Source organism: Dermacentor silvarum, chromosome 5 (genome assembly GCF_013339745.2).
Source record: "Dermacentor silvarum isolate Dsil-2018 chromosome 5, BIME_Dsil_1.4, whole genome shotgun sequence".
NCBI classification, from domain to species: domain Eukaryota; kingdom Metazoa; phylum Arthropoda; class Arachnida; order Ixodida; family Ixodidae; genus Dermacentor; species Dermacentor silvarum.
This window is the reverse complement of record NC_051158.1, coordinates 59,567,343-59,586,008: the sequence shown is the minus strand read 5'-3', so window position 1 is coordinate 59,586,008 and position 18,666 is coordinate 59,567,343. Positions and strand designations below refer to the sequence as shown.

Sequence of the window (18,666 nt, the reverse complement as noted above, 5' to 3'; positions counted from 1 at the left end):
TCTCACACCTGCTACTACACGAGCCGTCCGCGGCGCCATGGCAGCACTGTTGCCCTCACTGGAATGTGTACTTCTCGTACAAGAGACGCCGACCGCCATGTTCCAGTTCCTTTTAAAATGCTGACCCATTGTCCCCATGACCTAATCCTCGTACTTGACTTTCTTACGGCGCATTTGACGCTTCATGTTTGTGGATATTTAGCTGCTATACAATATTCTGTTCACTGAACTAGAATACTAATTTTTAGTACACATGTATAGATCTGGTGAGAGCATTTCTGCGTTTTTTATGTATTCGAAACCAGTATCGGAGTTGTCCCCCAAACACGTACTTAGGTTGCAATTGTATTCTTCTGTCAGATAAAAACAGATTACAATACACGCAAAACTTGTTTGTCTATAGGATAGGCGTCACTCGTGGTTGAACAAAATCATCTTCCCCTAATATCTGCCAAAATACGAAATAGGTCAACCAAACTTGTACGATACCGTTAGCAAACATTCACGGAACAAGGATACCACAGTAAAGACGAAATTCGACTTGCAACTTTTTATTGAACTCTATATACTCCGTGAAGAGAATGACTCTTAATTACTTAATATTTCAGCGCTTTCGGTGAGCCTTTTGTCTGCAAATGTTTGCTCACGGATGAGCATGCATGCATATTACAATGCGTGTTTCTTTTGTTTAACCCATAATCACCACATCCATAGCTGGCACCCATTTTCTGGCTGGTTTGATTGCTCAATTCCTTGCTTCATAAGCTTCCTTGTTAAATGTGTATTGGTAAGTGCGGTCAAACAATAGTTAAATGCGCCGCGAGAGAGTGCCACCCATTATTGCAGCACTAGCTATTTGCTGCAAGGAGCTTCATAAGGGGACAGACCGCTCTGTAAACCACTTCTTCGTGCACAAATACCAGGGCCCTGCGAAAAGTCGTTCAAAATGACACCTAAAAACTTGTTATGTGCGAATATATCAAAAGGGTGCTTTTGTCAAATGATGCCAGCATCCATAAATATCGAAGTAAATTAACTCAGTGGAAGCTTTATGATGTCCCACTCTTACTTGCCTAATTGTGAAAGCGAATGTGGAAGCGCACCCACGCAAGTTTGTAATTTTGTTATATTTAGTGTTCAATACTAGCAAGCAGGGTAACTATTTAGATACTAAATAGCGTAAATCTAAGCGCACGATTTTGGTAGACGCATCTCCTGCCATGCATCTACCACTTGAAGAATGCGATTTCATGTGAAACGCTGACGCAGGACCCCTTGTCATCGAGAAATGAGTGAGTGCAATGACGTTCACAACCAAGTATGCGTTCAACGTCTGCTACTGCGTCAATGGTATTATCAATCAACAAACGATGGTAGAAGCCAGTAAGCTCCTTATTTGACATTTCCTCTCTTCTTCTTATGGGCTCCTAGAGTTATGTTCAGAACACTGCGGCAAGCCGTAAAGTAAACGCTTTTCATTTTTGATAACTGGAATTCAAATAAAGCGCTATCAGGCATCCTTTTGTTAACATTTGTTCGATGTTTTTTTTGCCGTTCAACTACATTTTGTAGCTTTTCGACATCATAATCACAATCAGCCTATATATGTGTTCACTGCAGGACGAAGCCCCTCCCTGCGATCTCCAATTACCCCTGCCCTGCGCTAGCCAATTCGAACTTGCACCTGAAAATTAGCTAGCTTTATCACCCCACCTAGTTTTCTGCCATCCTCGAATGAAGGAATGAATGCAAAACTTTATTTCGCGAGCTTTTCAATGCATGCGCCAGATGGAACCGGTTCCCACTTCATGGCAATCCATATGCTGTTGTTACCGCCTGGCCCCTGGTTACGAGCCAAAACTGGTCTCGCAGGGCGGGGCGGGACAGCAAGATATTTCATCGCTGTCTAAGGGGTTGGATGGGTAGGGGGATCATGTTGGGGTTAGGATTGGTGAGGAGTGGTGGGTGTTATTGGCTAAATTTGCATTCTGCTACCATGTGTCGGAGTGCACCTGGCTCGTGACACACGGGGCATTCTTGCCCGTACTGGCTCGGGTACATGCGGTTTAGTGATCGTGGGTGGGGAAACGACTCTGTCTGGATCTGCCTATATGTGGTCTGCTGCTCACTCGTTAACTTCTGATGTTCCTTGGGGAAGCTCTGTCTTCCGTTTCTGTAATATTCCACAATGTCTTTGTACATGACCAGTGGTTGGCTCTGTGTGTTCTCCTCTTCCCTCTCCACGGCTCTGCCCGGTGTGACAACCCTCAGGCCTGCTGGTCCTCATTGCCCTCCACTGCGGAGTGAGTCGGAACCCAGATTAATCCTATATATTCCCCTTTCTGGGGTTCCTTGCCTTGGAGCGCCCGAAGCACCAACCGGGACACCCAGCCAGACTGGAAGCTTCTATACGCTTGTTGCGAGTCTGTGACTACTCTGGTCCTGCCTCGTATAGTGAGGGCCAGGGCAATTGCCAGCTCTTCTGCTTCATCGACGTCGTTTGTTTTTACCGTCGCGCACGTTACCAGCTTTGGTTGTCATCGTTACGGTCGCCCAGCTTTTTCCTCTGTCTTTGGAGGCGTCTGCGAAGATTACCCTCTTCTGCCCAGCCAGCAGCCTGTTGTAAGCATTTGCTATGGCCTCCCGTCTGCCGCTGCGGTGTGCTGGGCTCATGCTCTTGGGGAATGGTTTTACCTTGGTGACTTCTAGCCAGACGTCTGATAGTTGTCCTCGCTCCGTCTGTCTCGTCTCCTCCGAGCCGATCTTCTTCAGGACTCTTCTGTTGACCTTCGTTTGACTTAGGCGATGCTTCTGGCTGGAGAGGTGACCCTCACTCAGTTTGTCCACCGTGTTGTGTAGGCCCAACCTCATGAGTTTGTCCGTGGAGGCACTCATCGGGACTCCGATGGCTTGCTTGATTGCTTTTCGGATTATCACGTCGAAGTTTTTCCTTTCGACCGTGCTTATCCGGAGATACGGTGCCACGTACGTAATTCGGGAAACCACGAAGGCCTGTACGAGCCTCAGGGTGTCGTTCTCTTTCATTCCTCTGCGTCTCGTCGCCACTCTGCGTATCATGCGCAGTATTTGCTCCGTCCTGTGCTTAAGCTTTCTCACAGACGCTTCCGCCTTGTTGTTTGCTTGTATCACCAGTCCCAGGATCTTCACATTGGCGCCCGGCAAAATGTTTTCTTCGTCTAGCACCACTCTAATGTCTTCCTTGAGTCTTTTCGGCGCCCGCTCCCTGACTACCACCAGTTCCGTCTTTTGCGGCGAGCATCTTAGGCCGCATTCCTTGGCATATTTGTCCACCACTTCCGCCGCCGTCTGCAGCGCGTCTTGCATCCATCCGTGGGATCCAGCCTTCTCGTCCAGAGCGAGACGTTGTCGGCGTAGAGCGCGTGCCACAAGCCTTGAATCGCTTCGAGCTCCTTGGGCAGGTTCAGGAGTGCCTTGTTCAACAACAGGGGCGCAAGGACCGAGCCTTGAGGGGTCCCCCTAGTGCCCAACTCGATAAAAGGGGATACTTCCTCCCCTACTCTGATTCTTGCTTTCCGATCTGTTAGAAAACCTCGTACGTAGTTATACGCCCGTACTGCACAGCCAGTGCTCTGAAGGTTGGTCAGGATGCTAACGTGGGAGACGTTGTCATATGCTCCCTTGAGGTCAAGCGCCAATATGGCGCGTGATGAGTGCCTCGTGGTCTGTTTCATGACCTCTTCTTTGATCTGTATGAGCACGTCCTGCATGCTCAGGTGCGTTCGGAAACCAAACATGGTATCCGGCATTTGGTTAGTTCTGTCCAAATGTCTCTGTAGTCTATTTAACCTCACCCTTTCATCACCTTGGCCATGCAGGACGTGAGGGAGATCTCAAATTGTCGATGTGCGGGGTTTTCCCCGGTTTTGGAATGAACCTAACCTCTGCCTCCTTTCAGCTTCCTGGCAGTTTGCCGCTCTCCCAGGTCTCATTCATGTGCCCGAGGAGCGCTGCTCTCGCTCTGTAGCTCAAGTTGTTCAGTAGTCGGTACACGATGGCGTCCGGCCCCCAGCGCTCTTCTGGTTGCTCACTGCTATGGCAATTCTTAGTTTCGGGCTCGTGAAGTGCTTGTCCAATTCCTCGTTGGGGAGGCCTCGGTACGGTCCCGGCCGATCCTTGCTATTCTCCGTCTTGGTGTATTTGTTTTCCAAGTCTCCCAATAATTTCTCGATGTCCCCATCGTAATTGTTCAAGGTCCGAGCCATACTCCTGTTCGTCTCGCTCTTGCTCGTCATCGGGTCGATGAGGTGCCTGAGCAGCTGCCACGTTTTGCGGGTGGATAGGGTTACTTGTAGGCCGTCGCACAGATCGAGCCAGCTTTCTTTACATAAATCCGCCACGTACTATGCCGCCCTGTTGTTTATTTCCCGTATCCTCTTGCGTAACTTCTTGTTGTGTCTCTGCCTTTTCCAGCTTTTGGTTAGGCTGCTTCTCGCTTCCCACAGGTGTGCCAGTCTGGCGTCTACACGGTTGGTTTGGTGAGCGGTCGCGATCCTTTGCGTGTGTTTTTCTATGATGGCGAGCTGCTGTTTTCCCAGGTCTCGTACGTCTGTCTTATTGTTCCTTCTTCCTCATCGGATTCCTCTTGTCGCTCGAAACTTAATTCCAAGTGGATATAATATGTGTCGTGAGGAGGAAATTAGTGAATTGGGTTAATGTGTTGAATATGTGCTTTGATTCCTTAATGTCCGCCTCTCTGAGTACTTCAGTTGAGAACTCAAAAAATGTCATCTCCAACTGTCAATTGTTCTTAAATTCTGAAAAACTTAAAAATGATACCCCCGTATAGCATTACGCGATTGTCGGTTTTTTAAAAGCGACATCAGCAAACCAAGAATTGCTAGCCGACACGCGCCAGCTAAAAGTGGCGCCGTGTATGTTGTTGATGTGTATTTGCTTTTGTTCCACCTCTAGTCTGCTTTGCAAGATATGCTGCGCACACTACGAAAAATGCGGGTTTCATGTCAGCGACCTTCATACATTATAATAACTCACCGCAATGGTCCTTTTCAGCCAACAGTGACCGAAACAAATAAATTTAAGAGGGCTGCAAAGAACGTTTTCTGCCGATCAACCTTCGCCAATCTAATTATAGAAACAATAGAGCGATCCCACCGACCCATTTGCGTATGCGCCGGTTTTCGGGAAGTAGCACTGCCACCATCTTGGTTGTAGTCAACTGGTCAACCTCAACACTGCAGTATCCGCTCGTTGAGTACTGCGCACGAGCTTCCCGGACATCTCTGCGACTCCACCACCGAGAAAAATTCGTCCTGTATTTCAAGAAATTACATCGGCTGTTCATTGCAGCATGTGAGGCAAACATTGAAAAGTGCCTGCTGCTCTTTCATTTCGGTTGTTACCCGCTGATCATGCGCTGGTTATCGTATTTGTTCCAGCTTTTTATGTAGTACATGCTGATGTACACGGTCGTTTTGCGTTACTATTTTTGCACACGTGCATCTAGGTGACTGCAACGTTATGTTTGCTTAGCGACGGACATAATAGGATTTGTATACCTGTTGGAGACAGGTTTGAAATGCGGCTTCGGTAACAGCGATGTCTAGAACTTCTTAGGTGTAAGCTAAGAGGCGTTTTTAACAGCGGAGCTATTTAAGCCACCCGTTAGCCCGTACGTCGCTGAACAAAAAATGCGGGCCGATCCTGGCAAAGCATAGTCGGGACTACTTAAGATTAGTCAGTCATCGATAGCCATTCAATAATTAATCCATCAGTAATTAATATATTGCGGAAAATTTGTAGTGCTTAGCCTAGCCCAAATATGTAACCGATACCTTGCGATAGCCAATCGATAGCTAATCGATAATGGATCAATAATCAATAAATTCAGGAAAATGCTGGGGATAACTTGGTAGTGCTTAGCCTAGCCCGAAAGCCAGGACTAGCCAGGTGTCCATCAGCTCCGCTGTCTCTAGTGAGCTAGCAAGCTACGCTAATTTTTTATTTGCATTCGCCTGCTGCTTCGAAAACTCCGACTGCGTGGCGTGAGACGAGCGTCCCATCTTTAGCACACGTGAATACGCGCCACTCTTCATTATGATCAGCCGCGATATACTTTCATCAGTGATTCGTACTGGTCGATTAAGCCGTTTAAGACAGTGTCATGGCTGTCGCTGCTAGCGATGGCAGCGACCTCTTGCTAATGTTCGGGTGGCACAGTTGAGCTCCCGGGAACTTCAGGCGGGCAGGTGAAAATAAATAAAAGCCGTGTGTTTCAGTCTTATAATACTCTATTTATTTATTTGTTTATTTATTTATTTACAATACCCCCAGGGCCAAGGGCATTACAGAAGGGAGTTGGTTTTGATTACAAAAATTTGAACATAAACAGCAGTAAATATACATATTATTCCAAATATGAAATAGGCTCATGAATAAAAAAGGGTTAAATTAAAATTAAGTTAGGGTGTTTGACGAGCCAGAACCACGATCTTATTATGAGGCACGCCGTAGTTGGGGGCTCCGGAACAATTTGTACCCCCCGGGGTTCTTTAACGTGCACCTAAATCAAAGTACACGGGTGTTTTGGCATTTCGCCCCCATCGAAATGTGGCCACTGTTCGTCCCTGTGTTTCTGCTCGCGCTATGTTTTACCAGAACCACCTATTAATCCGTTGGGCCAACGTCTCTCGAAGCTTTCGCTCTTTAGGAAGCACGTAGAATCAGAATCCCTGTGGTGTTGTTGTAGAACTCGTGTAGTAGCAGGTGTGAGAACCTTCCTCAGTCTATGACGGAGGTTACAACTCATTAGGGACGCCTGGGCTCCAGCATCTATTAACGCCGTCAAAGGCACACCGTCGACGCGAACATCAAGTAATTTCTGGTTTGCTGGGAGCGTCAATGGAGAATTTCGACACGACGAACATAACGCAGAAGTACCCCTAAGAGCTCATCGTCTAGTTTTCCGTCGGGGAGGGTACGTAATTGTTCGGCGACGAATAGCGGCCTGGCTGGGGCGACGGAGACCGATGGCGCTGAGTTGACGATGAGCGAGCGGGACGACAGTCATCGACTGATACGTCAGAGGTAGGAGGCATACGGCGAGGCGAATCGCGGCGAGGGTCAGCATATGGTTGATAGAGCACTGCACGTTTTCGGGCTTACCCGAAAGCCCGAGCCCGGCCCGGCCCGTGGACCGGGTTGGGCCGGGCAGGGCAGTTTTTTCATGGGCTCGGGCTGGGCTCGGGCACGGCATGTGGTTTTTGACCCGGGCCCGGGCCGGGCTCGGACTTTCTAGTGGTGTGCATGTAACGTGCAGCAAGTTATCCTCGCGTGTCTCGAATCTGAAAAATATGTTTCCCCGGCGCAGCTGGAAGCTAGCAGTGTGACTCCTGTGTACTTGCCTTTTCTTCTTCCGTCGTATTTTGCGCTGTTTTAACAGAATGGAAAATTCCTTAAAGACCGAAGTCGCCTCAAACCAAAGCAGGCCCTTGTATTGCTTACATAAATCAATGTAGTTAATGCTTTCAGCGCGGTGCAAGCGCGTTCGCCGCTTCCAGATTCTTCAAAGGCGAATTGGTGAAACGATGACTGGTAAGATAAGATAATTGGTCACGCGGCTGAATTATGCCACTGCGTCCATCCATGATTGCACGCATGTTCTCAACTGGCCGCCTTACAGCAGCACATTACGCTGCATCATGGAGGAACGAGAAGCTTTCTTTCTCCATTTACTCCAACCATGCGCTGCGCTCAAGACCGGTCATAGCAGCGCTTCGGCTAGAGTGTACTAGAATACGGTTGAGGTGGGATGAGTGGCTGGGGCGGCGCATGCTTTGCAGTGAGGCGCCCGACGTGGAAAATTACTGTGGCGGCGCTGCGATAGAAGTGTATTGGGCCGCATCGAGAACGCGCCGTTGGAAAGTGCTGGCGATACTGCTCGGCAGGTCATTCCTACTATTTTGCGCGCTGGTATTTGCGTTCAGACCGTTAAAATGGTGTTCATAATTGCATATGACCTGTATTTATGCCTTAAGAATAAATTCCTTTCATTCTCTTCTTTATTGTATTTTTTTAATGCCGCTCGGTGGTCTTCTTCGTCTTGGTCTTCTTCGGTCTCGGGTAGGGTTCAGGCCCGTTTCGCGTCGGGAGCGGCCGCGCTCGGGCCTAAGGTAAAGAGGTGGCGGGCCGGGCCGGGCGGGTAACGCGAATTCTTTTCGGGCCCGGGCCGGTGCCGGGTCTCACCATAAAACTTTCGGGCGGGCTCGGGTGGGCAGCCCAACGTAAAAACGGGCCCGGGCCCGGCCCGGGCTTGAAAAATTGGCCCGTGCAGTGCTCTAATGGATGAGGAGTCGGGGAAAAATAGCTCGAATATGGCAACGTCCAGTAGGTGCGGCAGTGGCGAGTGACGTGGATAATGCGGAGGCAATGGAAGCAAATGGGCTTGTGGTCCGTAGTTCTCCACTCTGTAGGCTTGCGGTATTTGGGAGGGGAACACAGATCGCTGCGAGGCGCAGCTGTTGGCACCGACCGGGCGTCATGTTGGGAGACAGAACAGGCAGCAGGAAAACCAAGGTTGGCAAATTCTTGCCGCACAACTGCCTGAATAAGAGAGATCTCTGGGGCTGGTTGGTCAATGGTGGGGTCAAGTGGGCGTGGATGGAACGGGCAGGACTCATAGCCTCAAGCTCGCGGCGAACAATATGTATGACGTTCTCATTTAAGGGTGGTGAAGCGGTAAGGTCGACGCAAGACAACGTCGCAGTCGTGTTAGGGAGCTGGGAGAACTGCGGAATAACGCGGCGGCTTTTGGCGAGCTGAAAGCGGCGGCATTCCTTGACAATGACGCCGATGGTGGAAACATTGTTGAAGACCAACAAGTTGAACACGTCGTCCGCGAACCCTTTGAGTGCGCGGCCTACTTTGTCAACCTCGACCATTTTCTCGTCGACTTTCCGGCAAGGAGCGAGCACGTCTTGTATGTACGAGGCATACGATTCAGTAGAAGACCGAACTCGGGTAGGAAGCTCTTTTCTAGCAGCCAGCTGCTGACCGGTCGGTTTTCCGAAGAGGTTGCTGAGCTTCTCTTTGAAAGCATCCCAGCTAGAGATATCGTCCTCATGCGTCCGGAACCAGATACGAGGGGTTCCGCCCGAGTAGAATAGGACATTTGCTAGCATAATGGTAGGGTCCCAGTGGTGTTTCGGCTAACACGCTCACTCAGGCTGAGCCAGTGCCCAACGTCTACATTATCGTGGCCGGAGAATATGCGAGGATCGCGGGGATTGGTAACCGTGACTTGCGTGGTTGTCGGGGCCGCAGGAGTATACAAGCAGATGAGGTGTCGTCACCGGGAGCCATGGCGGAAAGCAGGACAGTTCGGCCGCTGCAGAGCTGCGGGGCGAGGACGGGGAATGGCATTCTCCACCGAATTGTTCCGCGAACAAAGGATTAAGAACAGGAGACTATCTTCAAAATATATTTACAAAGGATAACGACAGCTTGAGAGCCTAGAAACAGTTCGTCTTCTTCGCCGGGGCGCCCCCGCGCATCGTGATCAAGAGACACGCAATATGCATATATCAATATTATTACAGTATTTACTAGAATGTTGCAAAAGTAAAACAACGCAAATTAATGTTTTTTTGTCTGCGCAATGAATTGTGCATCAGTTTTTTCTTCTCAGAAGCCTGAACGAACGCTCTTAAAAAACAAGCAATACAGGCTAAGATGATGAAAGAATTGCATTCTAGCATTGTATGCTATCGTCTCACAGCTATCTGATGGGTGCATTTCCTGCGACATTTACGCCCGCGATGTGCTTCTCTTGCGGCAGTTCATGATAGCATTGAGCAGGCCACGCAGCGGACGAGGATTTACACCCTGTTTGTCCATACGCGGCATGTTTTATCATGTGCCAATCACGGTGGACAAGCGGGCGTGTAACGTTAGCTTCTTTTTCATATTTGCCGCGATTCCTTTGGAAGCCACAAACATATAATTACGTGACCTGTAGTAAGTTACAAGGTGCTAGCTTGTATGTTGCTTACAGCGCTCTCCAAAATTGTGATTGATGTTTGCCATAAACACTTGCTAAGTTGGAAAGTTAGTCTTTAAAATTGCACAGCGAAAGAACACAAATAGAAGTGTGACTTGTTCTATATTTTACCCAACAGCATGTGTTTGGTCGGGTCCCGTTAGAGCCATTTCGCATATTTTTAACAAAATAAATTGCGGGAAAGCTTGAAGTCACACAGCTTCAAATTTCTGGCAATGTATAGGGTTTTGTAGGGCTCGACTTAGAGGGATAATTTTGAACTCGACCAGTAGGCCCAATTTCAACGTGAAGGATGGTTCGATAGCCTGAATTTCTTCACACCGAGACACGCCTTGCTTATTCTAATCGGCTTCTAATTGCCCTCCTCGTTCCATTCCGACTCCGGACTGCACCCTGCCGAAGTCCAATATATTCAGAAAACCACAAGAGAGTTGAGTCCATACAGGGGCGCATCCCCGTTTCCGAACACCGAGGGCTACCAGACGGCAGTCTAAGATAGAGAACCGCTTCTTGGGGTTTACTATACAACATCAGCACGCAGCGCTTGCAAGAAATCATGGCAATTTAGGAGGCCGCTACCAGGCCCAAGCGACCAGACCGTGATCGATTACTATGAACGAAATAGAAAAGCAGCCTGTGCAGACCTCGTGACAGTTGACATTGAAGATACCGTGAACAACACACAAGCTAACCACTTTGATGCTGACCCACCTATACGTGTGAAGATTAGGTGGGTGCCTAGACACTCCCAGACCAGTGGAAATGAAGTGTCACACGCAATGTTTCATAGGTCTAACGGACGCTCTGCTGTGGTTGCTGAATTCACTGATCCGGGCTAAATTACTTGTTTTTGTCACGTTCGAGGAGATGTGGAAGATTAGATGAGATGCGTACCGAGTACAGCAGCATCACATCGAGCGAAGAGCTCTGTTTTAGGGAATCTGGTCATTGGTGGGTCCACCTTATGTTATGTCCTTGTGACAGGGAATTCGCGATAGCGCCATGGGCTACATCAGTATGCCAACGACGTGAGCAAAATGCAGTGGAGGTTATCAATTTTCTTTCGGGTCTGGTTGAGTTTGTGGATAGGAATGACTGATGGCATTTAACAAGTTGCGGGTACTTTACATTTGTCCCAAACTTGGTTGACGATATAGCCAAGGTATTCTTCTTGTGTGTCAAATAAATTTTGCATCATCCAGTTGTATATCGCGTACGTTCGAAGGAGTGTGTGTTACTTGCAGGTATTGTTGATTATTCACACCCCCCGCATATTGACCTGGCAACCTCCGGGACATTCTTCTTGAGCCACCGTAGAAGATGGCCATGCGAGCCAGGCAGACCACTTCTTAAGCGGCATGAATAGTCCCCATACTGAATCGCGACATTTCGTATTTCCCAAAGCACATTGCTTAAAGATGCTAGCCTGAGTAGCACACACTTGACACAGATCATTTCTTGCAAAACCTTTATGTGCATGCATTTATATCACCCATGCTCTTCATGCGTCTGAGAGTCTGTCTAACTATCGGTGTGTCTAAACATTTTTCCTAAACCCAGGTCACTTGGTAGCATATGGTCCAATGGGCATCCACATCGGGCTGCTGTGCTTTAGGAACAGGGCTAGAAACCAACCATCGGAAGAACTTGGCTCTCTAACTGTGTCGCAATGTCTATACATGTGCTGTCTTCGAAGAACATCATTCACGCCTACATGGGACGCTGTAGATCCGGGTTTAGGTATGTACCGTACTTCCATTAAACACAATGGGTATCCACATCGGGCTGCTGTGCTGAAGGGACAGGGCTAGAAACCAACCATCGGAGAACTTGGCTCTCTAACTGTGTTGCAATGTCTATATATGTGCTGTCTTCGACGAACATCATTCAGGCCTACATGGGCCGCTGTAGATGCGGGTTTAGGTATGTACCGTACTTCCATTAAACACAATGCGTATTCACATCGGGCTGCTGTGCTGAAGGAACAGGGCTAGAAACCAACCATCGGTAGAATTTGGCTCTCTAACTGTGTCGCAATGTCTATACATGTGCTGTCTTCGACGAGCATCATTCACGCCTACATGGGACGCTGTAGATGCGGGTTTAGGTATGTACCGTACTTCAATTAAACACAATGGGTATCCACATCGGGCTGCTGTGCTGAATGAACAGGGTTAGAAACCAACCAACGGAAGAACTTGGCTCTCTGTGTCGCAATGTCTATATATGTGCTGTCTTCGACGAACATCATTCACGCCTACATGGGACGCTGTAGATGCGGGTTTAGGTATGTACCGTACTTCCATTAAACACAATAGGTATTCACATCGGGCTGCTGTGCTGAAGGAACAGGGCTAGAAACCAAGCCAGGCAGACCACTTCTTAAGCGGCATGAATAGTCCCCATACTGAATCGCGACATTTCGTATTTCCCAGAGCACATTGCTTAAAGATGCTAGCCTGAGTAGCACACACTTGACACAGATAATTTCTTGCAAAACCTTTATGTGCATGCATTTATATCACTCATGCTCTTCATGCGTCTGAGAGTCTGTCTAAGTATCGGTGTGTCTAAACATTTTTCCTAAACCCAGGTCACTTGGTAGCATATGGTCCAATGGGAATCCACATCGGGCTGCTGTGCTTTAGGAACAGGGCTAGAAACCAACCATCGGAAGAACTTGGCTCTCTAACTGTGTCGCAATGTCTATACATGTGCTGTCTTCGACGAACATCATTCACGCCTACATGGGACGCTGTAGAAGCGGGTTTAGGTATGTACCGTACTTCCATTAAACACAATGGGTATTCACATCGGGCTGCTGTGCTGAAGGAACAGGGCTAGAAACCAACCATCGGTAGAATTTGGCTCTCTAACTGTGTCGCAATGTCTATATATGGGCTGTCTTCGACGAATATCATTCACGCCCACATGGGACGCTGTAGATCCGGGTTTAGGTATGCACCGTACTTCAATTTACCACAATGCGTATCCACATCGGGATGCTGTGCTGAAGAAACAGGGCTAGAAACCAACCATGGGACGAACTTGTCTCTAACTGTGTCGCAATCCGTGGCGTAGCCAGAAATTTTGTTTGGGGGGTGGGGGCTTAGGTTGCAGCGCAGCCTCCTCCTTATAAAATTTGTCTAGGGATCACATACATGAATAATAACTGCATTGCCAATGCCATTGTATATTAGATGCTGCAAACGAATTATTGAACGCTACGCACTGTCAAGTAAAATATGCATTTTTTCATAAATGAATATATTCGTATGTCCCAAAAATTCTGGCAGAAATATCTCATATCAATGCGGCCAAGTTTTTTTGTCTATTTAATAAGTACAGAAGATATCACACGGACTTTAGAACTATATCAGTCCGAAACCAGCAAAGCAGTGCATACAGCTGATATGAAGAACGTAAAGGCCATGAAATGAATAAGTTGAGGACGAATATTTTGATGAATCTTCGTCATTCAAGAACCTTCTTTACATTTTTGCACATATGCAACGGCCAGGACAAAAACCTCAATGACGCTGTCCCTCGTTGCAATAGATTGCGCAGGAGCAGCTGTTACCGGTCGTGTATTGTAATTACACCGAGATTATACTCGCAACAGTGAATACAAATAAAAAGTAGGAGAGAGAGAGAAGTCATAAGTGAAAGGCAGGGAGGTTAACTATATTGAGCCCGGTAGGCTACCCTGCACTGGGGAAGGGGGAGAAGGTATTGAAAGAGAAGGAAGAGAGAAGTTCACACGTTCCAAATTTACAGTTAAGCGTTCATCGCTGAGTTTCATCACAGGCGGTCATACAGGCTTGTGCACTTGAAAAAACGCAGCAGCGCGTTTGTAGCCCTGCACATAGCAGACGCACGAGGCCACGCGCCCAAGATATTTTCCTCCGTAAAAGGCCTGTCGTCTAAGTGCCCCAAAGCCGTCCGAAGGGCAATCCTCTCATCTTCGTATCTGTGGAAGTCACATAAAAGTAAGAGTTCTGAAAAATATACATTAGAAATGCGAAGATAGCATGGAATATACGAATGCGAAGATACAACTTGCTAAAGGGCAAAAAATAGTAGCTGGAAACAAAGTTCACTGCTCGTATACACAACACCTCGCAACAAGATATTTAAATGTATACGTCTAAGTCTCCAATAAATATACGTATTTAAGCAAACGTCACGGGGATGTGAGTAGCAAAAGGGATAGGAAAATTATATTTACACGATATATACAAAGAGAGACGGCTGCAGGCAAGATGGCAGAACAACAACACGAGCGCTGCCCCGATCGTCGTCTTCACCGCCTTTTTGGCGCATTCTTCCATGCTCGACATAGCGCGTAACATAGAACCCCCGCCGTCGAGAGCGCCGTCTCAGCGCTTAAGGAGCAGTAGGATCTTGTCCGGCAACATAGGGCTTAAGGCGGGGGGCGTGCACGATTTCAGTGGCGGACGCGGTAGATGAGCGACTGTCCAATGGAGTGATCTCGTAGGTGACGTCGGTGACCTGGCGTAGGACCTTGTAAGGCCTGGAGTATCGGGAAAGAAGCTTTGAAGACAAGCCAACGTGGCGGCAAGGCGTCCAGAGGAGGACCAAAGAGCCCGGAGAATAATTAACGACTCTGTGATGGCTATCGTAGCGGGCCTTCTGGGAAAGCTGGGAGGCAGAAAGACGATCCCTGGCAATCTGGCGAGCAGTTGCAGCCCGAGAAGCTGCATCGCGGGCGTAGTCGGTAACAGGGCGCACAGGTGATGGTAAAAGCGTCTCGAAGGGCAATGTGGGATGGCGGCCAAACAAGAGATAAAGGGAGGGAAAGCCAGCGGTGTCATGGCGTGAGGAGTTGTAGGCTAATGTCACATAAAGCAAGGTGCTGTCTAAATCACGGTGGTCTGAGGAAACGTACATGGAGAGCATTGTGGTCAGCGTGCGGTTGAGGCGCTCGGTAAGCCCATTGGTTTGCGGGTGGTAGGCAGTGGTTAGTTTGTGGCGGATGGAACAGGAACGAAGAATGTCGTCGACGACTTTGGGCAGAAAGGAGCGACCACGGTCGGTCAGAAGTTGTCGAGGAGCGCCGTGGTGAAGAATAACGTCGTAAAGTAGGAATTCCGCAACGTCAGTGGCACAGCTTTTCGGTAGTGCCCGGGTGATAGCGTATCGTGTCGCGTAGTCCGTTGCGACGGCAATCCACTTGTTCCCAGTCAGAGATGCTGGGAATGGCCCGATGAGATCAAGGCCGACGCGGTAGAACGGGACACCGGGAATGTCGATAGACTGAAGAGGACCGGCTGGCGACAAGAATGGATGCTTGTCACGCTGACAAGACTCGCAAGAAGCAACGTATCGGCGCACAGAGCGGTGTAGGCCTGGCCAGAAGAACCGACGCCGAACGCGATCGTACGTACGAGTTTCTCCGAGATGTCCAGCTGTTGGGGCATCATGAAGCTGTTCGAGGACAGTGGAACGGAGTGTTTCGGGAACAACAAGTAGAAGCTCTGGGCCATCGGAGCTGGTGTTGCGTCTGTATAAGATGCCGTCACGAAGCACGAATAATTGTAGGGACGGGGAACAGTCATGAGAGTGTAGACGGTGGATAATTGACCGCAAATTGGCATCGCTGAGCTGTTCGCTGCGTATGTCGGATAAAGCGGATATCGCGAAGACACAGGCGTCCGAATCGTGCGCTGACAAGTCGGGAGGGTCCACTGGTTGACGGGATAGGCAGTCAGCATCCTGGTGCAGTCTGTCAGACTTGTAAGTGACGTCAAAGATGTATTCTTGCAGTTTCAGTGCCCAGCGACCAAGTCGTCCAGTCGGATCCTTGAGGGAAGACAACCAGCAAAGCGCATGGTGGTCGGTGATGACCGAAAAGGTGCGGCCAAACAAGTATGGTCGATACTTGCCGACAGCCCAAACTAGTGCGAGGCACTCGCGTTCAGTGATCGAAAATTTGCACTCTGAAGAGGAAAGAAGGCGACTGGCATAGGCGATGACGCGATCGCGACCTCGTTGCTGCGTGGAGGCACTCATCGGGACTTCGATGGCTTGCTTGATTGCTTTTCGGATTATCACGTCGATGTTTTTCCTTTCGACCGTGCTCATCCGGAGATACGGTGCCACGTACGTAATTCGGGAAACCACGATGCCCTGTACGAGCCTCAAGGTGTCGTTCTCTTTCATTCCTCTCCGTCTCGTCGCCACTCTGCGGATCATGCGCAGTATTTGCTCCGTCCTGTGCTTAAGCTTTCTCACAGACGCTTCCGCCTTGTTGTTTGCTTGTATCACCAGTCCCAGGATCCTCACACTGGTGCCCGGCAAAATGTTTTCTTCGTCTAGCACCACTCTAATGTCTTCCTTGAGTCTTTTCGGCGCCCGCTCCCTGACTACCACCTGTTCCGACTTTTGCGGCGAGCATCTTAGGCCGCATTCCTTGGCATATTTGTCCACCACTTCCGCCGCCGTCTGCAGCGCGTCTTGCATCCATCCGTGGGATCCAGCCTTCGTCGTCCAGAGCGAGACGTTGTCGGCGTAGAGCGCGTGCCACAAGCCTTGAATCGCTTCGAGCTCCTTGGGCAGGTTCAGGAGTGCCTTGTTCAACAACAGGGACGAAATGACCGAGCCTTGAGGGGTCCCCCTAGTGCCCAACTCGATAAACGGGGATACTTCCTCCCCCACTCTGATTCTTGCTTTCCGATCTGTTAGAAAACCTCGTACGTAGTTATACGCCCGTTCTGCACAGCCAGTGCTCTGAAGGTTGGTCAGGATGCTAACGTGGGAGACGTTGTCATATGCTCCCTTGAGGTCAAGCGCCAATATGGCGCGTGATGAGTGCCTCGTGGTCTGTTTCATGACCTCTTCTTTGATCTGTATGAGCACGTACTGCATGCTCAGTTGCTTTCGGAAACCAAACATGGTGTCCGGCATTTGGTTAGTTCTGTCCAAATGTCTCTGTAGTCTATTTAATCTCACCCTTTTTATCACCTCGGCCACGCAGGGCGTGAGGGAGATCTCAAATTGTCGATGTGCGGGGGTTTTCCCGGTTTTGGAATGAACCTAACCTCTGCCTCCTTTCAGCTTCCTGGCAGTTTGCCGCTCTCCCAGGTCTCATTCATGTGCCCGAGGAGCGCTGCTCTCGCTCTGTAGCTCAAGTTGTTCAGTAGTCGGTACCCGATGGCGTCCGGCCCCGCAGCGCTCTTCATGTTGCTCACTGCTATGGCAATTCTTAGTTTCGGGCCCGTAAAGTGCTTGTCCAATTCCTCGTTGGGGAGGCCTCGGTACGGTCCCGGCCGATCCTTGCTATTCTCCGTCTCGGTGTATTTGTTTTTCAAGTCTCCCAATAATTTCTCGACGTCCCCATCGTAATTGTTCAAGGTCCGAGCCATACTCCTGTTCGTCTCGCTCTTGCTCGTCATCGGGTCGATGAGGTGCCTGAGCAGCTGCCACGTTTGGCGGGTGGATAGGGTTACTTGTAGGCCGTCGCACAGATCGAGCCAGCTTTCTTTACATAAATCCGCCACGTACTATGCCGCCCTGTTGTTTATTTCCCGTATCCTCTTGCGTAACTTCTTGTTGTGTCTCTGCCTTTGGCAGCTTTTGGTTAGGCTGCTTCTCGCTTCCCACAGGTGTGCCAGTCTGGCGTCTACACGGTTGGTTTGGTGAGCGGTCGCGATCCTTTGCGTGTGTTTTTCTATGATGGCGAGCTGCTGTTTTCCTAGGTCTCGTACGTCTGTCTTATTGTTCCTTCTTCCTCGTCTTATTCCTCTTGTCGCTCGATACTTAATTCCAAGTGGATATAATATGTGTCGTGAGGAGGAAATTAGTGAATTGGGTTAATGTGTTGAATATGTGCTTTGGTTCCTTAATGTCCGCCTCTCTGAGTACTTCAGTTAAGAACTCAAAAAATGTCATCTCCAACTGTCAATTGTTCTTAAATTCTGAAAAACTTAAAAATGATACCCCCGTATAGCATTACGCGATTGTCGGTGTTTTAAAAGCGACATCAGCAAACCAAGAATTGCTAGCCGACACGCGCCAGGTAGAAGTGGCACCGTGTATGTTGTTGATGTGTATTTGCTTTTGTTCCACCTCTAGTCTGCTTTGCAAGATATGCTGCGCACACTACGAAAAATGCGGGTTTCATGTCAGCGACCTTCATACATTATAATAACTCACCGCAATGGTCCTTTTCAGCCAACAGTGACCGAAACAAATAAATTTAAGAGGGCTCCAAAAAACGTTTTCTGCCGATCAACCTTCGCCAATCTAATTATAGAGACAATAGACCGATCCCACCGACCCATTTGCGTATGCGCCGGTTTTCGGGAACTAGCACTGCCACCATCTTGGTTGTAGTCAACTGGTCAACCTCAACACTGCAGTATCCGCTCGTTGAGTACTGCGCACGAGCTTCCCGGACATCTCTGCGACTCCACCACCGAGAAAAATTCATCCTGTATTTCAAGAAATTACAACGGCTGTTCTTTGCAGCATGTGAGGCAAACATTGAAAAGTGCCTGCTGCTCTTTCATTTCGGTTGTTACCCGCTGATCATGCGCTGGTTATCGTATTTGTCCCAGCTTTTTATGTAGTACATGCTGATGTACACG

General features: G+C 48.9%; 1 protein-coding gene across 1 annotated transcript; it reads right to left on the bottom strand.

The window, feature by feature from the left end:
• Positions 1-4,016: 4,016 nt before the first annotated feature.
• On the bottom strand, positions 4,017-16,984 carry LOC119454134 (uncharacterized). Its single transcript, XM_037716135.1, has 2 exons — positions 16,313-16,984; positions 4,017-4,298 (listed from the first exon to the last, which is right to left on the bottom strand). Exons 1-2 carry the CDS (start codon positions 16,982-16,984, stop codon positions 4,017-4,019), a joined length of 954 nt encoding a protein of 317 aa, XP_037572063.1.
• Between the last annotated feature and the right edge of the window lie 1,682 nt (positions 16,985-18,666).